Below are 5,970 nucleotides of genomic sequence, written 5' to 3'. Positions count from 1 at the left end.
TGCTTTCCCCTAAGCATTCGTCATGTTTTCGTCTCTGTGAGGGTAAAGAATCGATCGAATCTCTACCATTGATAGACGTGTGTATGAAAAGAGAGATGAAAGTGAGTCTGGTTATCGCATCACGTACTGTTTAATGTTTTGGTATCTAAAAGAAAGATACGTAGGGAGTGGGACTTTAGCACAAGACCCAAACTATAATTTAGGCTAGTAAGAAATTGATGTTCTGTACTATACTTGCTAAAATAAAATACATAAAAAGTGCAAGCTTGCCCTTCAGCAAGCATCGCGTTAAATGCTGCCTACGTGTTTTTAGTATATGACAACTGTAGTTTTCTCAGCATTAATAAGCATTTCAAAGAAATGCCCAGTCATCACCAACCGTGCGATACACAAAACGAATCTACATAAAATAACTCGTCATCCAATCCCATTCGGGCTCCACATGTGAAATGATGATACATCTATTAAACGTGTCTGTGGTGAAGAGACTTGCAGAGTAATTTGGAAGGCTGTGCAACTCGCTGCAGGATGCAATCTGTTTCCTGCTCAAACAGATGGGCCTGCCCTACATGTATTCTGTGATCTGCACCCAAAACTAGACTATAATACTGCATGTATAGTGGATTATAAACTCCATCTAATACTTCTATTCACTTTTTAATATAAATTGGACTGTTTAAAATAAAATATGGCATGGTGGAATGTGTTTTGAGTCACTTTCTTATTAGCTTGAGAAAGATTTTGTCCACATTTTCTCTGCAAATGGATCTAGCTTGTTGTTTTAGTCATTTTGTATTATTCAATAGTAGTAGACTGTCATTACACAGGCGGATTTGATTTACTGCTTATATTGTTGCTGTAATAAGGGTATATTACTGGTCCCATGACATTTATTACCTATTTGTGTGCAAATAAGGTTATTATTCAATAGATTGTCATCAGCTATGCACAGTCTCAGGTCAATTTGCTCCATCAATATGCTTCCATTTCTACTGCATACACAAAACATTCGCTTCCTGGCTTTCTGAAGTAAAATAATTTCCTAGCTCTAGCAGTCTAAATGAAGTGGATCCTGAATGCCACCTGCTGGGCTATCAGTGAATCATGCGTTTGTGTCAGCTGTGAGCAAGCATCATCCCCTCTTTTCATCCACTCTGCATCCTCATTTTGTTCTTATTTCATTCCATTGCTTTTGCTTTGCCTTGGGGAAACGTAGAGCTCAAGTGGTCTTGGTTTTTCCCAACAGAGAAAAGGAGACGTCACTGGTGAGACACTGAATCACCCACTACAGAGAAAGCAAATGGTCTCACGCTGTCAAAAGGCAACTCTAATTCAATACAGTGCACCTGCCTCTGGGCATTAGTTTGATATGCATCTGACAGTAAACAGAAGCAGAATCCAGGGTTATAATCGCCAGTGTTAAGTATCAACTAGGCGACGGGGCCAGAGCATACGTGATAGGGAGCAGCAACAACAAAACAACAGTTTGTGCACAAAATATAAGGAATTATAGACAAGACCTTTTATTTTTCAAAGTCACATTTGGCCTCCAGTAAATTTGGAGTCTGTTTTTGGTGTTCAATTTAGATTTAACAAGAACAATATCACATAATGCCACAGCCTGCAGCCTATCACATAAAGGACATTATATTCTACTTTGTAGCTTCGCTGGCTCATCTGTAATTGTTTCTTTGAAGAAATTATACTGTCTTGGAAAGCAACAGCTTAGGAGCCACACAAATAAATACCAGTTGGTTTTTTGTTTTTGTTTTGTTTTTTATAAAAGGTTGGGCTGTTTTTAAAGTTCTTATTTTATTCCTTTTATGTAGCGTGACCCATCTCTGGGCTGACATTTACAGAGATACATCTTTGCTGATTTTACATTGACATTCACAAGACCAGATCCCACGGGGTCAATTTGATTTCAAATCTTGGAGCGTGGTAAAGCACACAAACTAAACAGATCATTTTCATGCCCAACATTTTGGCCAGTCACACAACTGATTAGACATTAAAGCAATACTACTGAGGCAAAGTCGTCACCATGTTATATCTGCCTTTTTTTATTATTATTTCCCACACAAATATTAAGACACCATTTTTTTTTATTAGTTACACAACTGGCACTCATTTGACAACACAACAATACAAAATCATCAGATGACGACCCAGACATTCTTTGAATTGTACAACCAAGCAACATTGTAAACAATTAGACTGACATCTAAATTCATTTGATGGGTGAGTCCAGGATCTCTTGGTAATCCTGCCGAATGGCTCTGCTCACCCTGTACAGCTTGACTCCAGTCAGAGTAAACACACTAATCATGATGACTAGGCCCCCGATGACGTCATAGACAGAGGGGATCATCCTCAGAACGATGAGCTGGAGAAACATGGCAACCACAATCTCCAGGTGCTGCACGGTGCTCACTAAGGCTGGATGAAACTTATTTAGAGCATAGTAGACTCCGAGAAATGCCACAGTGGAGCAGATACAAATCCCAATTAAATAGCCCCAGGTCTCCGCATCCAGAGGAATGATGGGCTCCTGCATGATAAACATGGTGGAGGCGCCCCAAACTGTGCCCGTCCAGCCGAAGGTAAAGAGTGCGGTCCACATGCTGACCCGCTCCTTAATGGCCCTGTAGACGATCATGGAGAGGGCAGCAGTCATGCCGGCCATCACTGTCATTGTGTAGCCAAAGGCCTCCTTCCAAAACCCCAGCCTGGACTTCTCCTCATCTGCTACATTTGGCACCATAACCAGGCACAAGCCAAACACGCTTCCTACCACTGTGACTACATCAGTATAGCCCAGCCTCTCATCCAGCAGCAGGAAGGCTAGAACTGCACTGAAGACTGTGGTGGAGGCACGCCACATGATAGTGCCATTGCTAGGTGGTACTATGGCAAAGGATGTGTAAGCGCAGGTGATTGAGATTACGTTGCAGACACCGTAAAAGAAGAGACGCAGTCGATAGCCCTTGGGGCCAAAGGGGGCTTCGTGGTAGTAGAAGACCACCAGGATGGACAGCACTTGGATCACCGAGCGGATGAATAGTAGCTCAAGAGAAGGAACTTTAGAACGGTCAGCTGCTAAACGAGTAATCAATGCCACACAGCCATGAGCTACTGCTGCCCCAAACAAGGCCATCCAGGTCACCCTGGAGGCCAACACATTCGCTTCGCCAAAGCTGGCCAGCTGCCCCTCAACGCCCTTGTCTCTTTGCACACTTGGCTGCTTAGGTTGGGTTTCCATGGTTCCAAAGAAAGTCCTGCCACCTTTGCTATCTGACACCAGTCTCTTCCCCACATTGGCTTCAGCAAAGGCGCCAAAGTCCTCAAAAGAGGGTGCATCGTCATAGCCCTCATCTCCAGGCTGAGGGAAGTGAGTGGCATATTTCACCGTCACTGTGTTGGGGTGAATCTTGACCCGCTTTTTTGATCCGTACTGAAGCGAAGATGAAGATATATCCATGTTGTATGGGCGTCAAATGGGGCAATCTGAAAAATGAAGTGAAATCCATTACAGTGTAACAGCAGCCAAAGTGCTGTCAAATATTTGGACTTAGTTTAGAGGTTTGCATAATTTATCTTTCAGTATCCAAACCGCCACACTCACATGTATCCAAAATACACATGTGCTGACACACAACAAAAATCTCTCACGTTGCCTCGTCGCTGTTACCTTTTACCCTTCCTAGATTTACACTTGTGTTACATTGCCTCTGTGTATATAGGCTGTGTATATCCCGTGTGAGCTCATAAAAGCCAAGCAGCAAACATTGTGAGGCTGATGCAGTCTGATGGGAATGAAATTACATAACAGGGATCCACCAGGGGATGATATATGAATGTGGGCCACTTATGAGCTGAATGGAACTGCACACCATAAATAAGCAAATCCTGTAGCTATGTCGGTGTGTGTGAAAGGGTTAAATGGAGGGGAAGAGTTTGAACCTTTTCTACTTTGTTTTATACAGCACGAGGATTTAGCTTCAGTAGCCTTACTGATTATTAATATTCATTATAAAATATAATTTTCAAAGTGTAAAGCCTAAATATATTTATATATACTGTGAGTATGAAGTAGTGCCTCTGATGTTTGTTTGTTTTTTCTTAACTCTAAAATTTATGGCTACTGCAGCATTCATTTGGGCAATACACAGCACATCAAAACCACAAGGGGGCAGATAGGTACTCTTGTTTGCCGTCTCTCTTCCTCTTGCTCCTCCTTTTTGAAATATAGATGAATATAACTTCATTACTGATAATTAACACAAGTCACACGTATATAAGGTATTAAAAAGCCTAAAGCCTAAAACAATGCTTTCTAACACCTACAGGACATTCATTACTTAACATCTTATTTTTAGCTGGCCAAACCAATTAAAGCGATTTATTTTCCACCGATGTACGAAACATTTGATAAGAACGTGTTTTCAAACCGATAATTATTTAAGATAGTAGTCTATCTTAAATGCCACATTTTTTTCATGTCATTCAATCTCGTTGAAATCTGGTTAAATGTATATTTAGATACCTGTATTTTGACAAGCTCCTATGTGAGCCATTATAGCGCCAACTTAGCGTAGAGAGAGGAAAACATGTTATCGGTGAACGTCTTACCTTTTTGTTCCTTAAATAGTTCCTACTGTTGCACGGATCCGGGTTTTTGTCATAAAAGAAGATTTTGTCGAATTTCTTGGTCCTTACATTCGCTCATCAGCAACTGCCATTTCTCCATCTTCCGTCTCAAGTGGAGCACCTTTTCTTTTTTCTTTTTTTTTCTTTTAAAAAAAAAGATGCGTGCTGCTTAGGTTTTTCGTTCTCCACTCTCTCGACGGACACTCCTTCTGCCTCTGATGAAGCTGAAGCTGCTGTTGCCGAGGCGGGTGATGATGATGCTGGTGCTGATGATGAAGTTGAAGGAGGGGATGGAGGAGAGGAGCAACTGTCACTGTCACAGCCAGCGGTTACTCTTCCTCATTCTCCTCCTCGAGAGTCCTTCCCACCTAGGCTCGCTCATAGTCATCATCCCTCAGGGAAAAGAGAAGCGCGTCTGTCATTCATCATCATCATTTTCATTAGGTTAAAACCCCCATCCACTTTAAGAGCAGCATTTGAATTTCCTATGCGACTTAGTTATGGAGAGATGCAAGAAATATTAAAGTGCAACCAGGTTATTCTTATTCTCTTCTTTACAGACATTTTGAACATGTATCACTTTTACTGCACAATATATAAAGCAATTTATGTAATTACAGTATATTTCACACACTGTGCTTTATCTCTTTATCTCTTTATCTCTTTTCAGCTCCTGGTATATTCTAAATTGCCCACAGGTGTGAATGTGAGTGCAAATGGTTGTCTGTCTCTCTGTGTTAGCACTGCCACAGAATGACAACCTGTCTGGGGTGTACCCCACCTCTCGCCCTATGGTAGGTGAGATAGGCCCAGCCCCCTAGCAGCCCTGACAAAGGATAAGGAGAAGAGGATGGATGGATGGATATTTTGCTAGACTAACCCCCTAACCCTAACCCTCTGATGTTGTGCCAGGAATCTGCTGGAACCACTCAATTCTTATTGGAGTCCTATTGGACTTCACATCTCTCAGCTCCTGGTACTTGCCTCTTTTCTCATGCTGTTTTTTCCTGATGTTGCTGTCCTCTGTGATTGTCACCTCTATCAAAACGTTGGTCTTGTACTCTTCATCAACCATCAGTAAGTGTCCCTGTCCAGCAGGTGGTTGCCTGTCTTGAAGAAGACCCTAGCCCTATTGTTCTCACCCACCTTTGGTGGTGTCTCCAATCAGGACTTGGCAACCTCTAGTCCATGCATCACAGATATTTCTAAACATGGGACTATGTTTAGAAATATCTGTGATGCATGGACTAGAGGTTGCCACTTGGTTGTACCTCTCAATGTACATGCTCCTCTTACAAACTGCTACTATGCAGCATATAC

General features: G+C 41.9%; 1 protein-coding gene across 1 annotated transcript; it reads right to left on the bottom strand.

Moving 5' to 3' along the window:
* Positions 1-1,775: 1,775 nt before the first annotated feature.
* On the bottom strand, positions 1,776-5,043 carry slc35g2b (solute carrier family 35 member G2b). The gene is made up of 2 exons (XM_005722712.1): positions 4,633-5,043; positions 1,776-3,507 (listed from the first exon to the last, which is right to left on the bottom strand). The coding sequence occupies exon 2, from the start codon at positions 3,479-3,481 to the stop codon at positions 2,231-2,233; it is 1,251 nt and encodes a 416-aa protein (XP_005722769.1). The 5' UTR covers positions 3,482-3,507; positions 4,633-5,043; the 3' UTR covers positions 1,776-2,230.
* Positions 5,044-5,970: the final 927 nt, after the last annotated feature.

The sequence above is a fragment of the Pundamilia nyererei genome, unplaced genomic scaffold (genome assembly GCF_000239375.1).
Source record: "Pundamilia nyererei isolate P.nyererei 1_Seehausen unplaced genomic scaffold, PunNye1.0 scaffold00007, whole genome shotgun sequence".
Taxonomy (NCBI): Eukaryota; Metazoa; Chordata; class Actinopteri; order Cichliformes; family Cichlidae; genus Pundamilia; species Pundamilia nyererei.
The sequence above is the reverse complement of the archived record's forward strand: the minus strand, read 5'-3'. Positions and strand labels throughout refer to the sequence as shown.

Excerpts from the sequence above, each read along its gene's own strand:
- slc35g2b (XM_005722712.1), bottom strand. The coding sequence starts at position 3,481 with ATGGATATATCTTCATCTTCGCTTCAGTACGGATCAAAAAAGCGGGTC.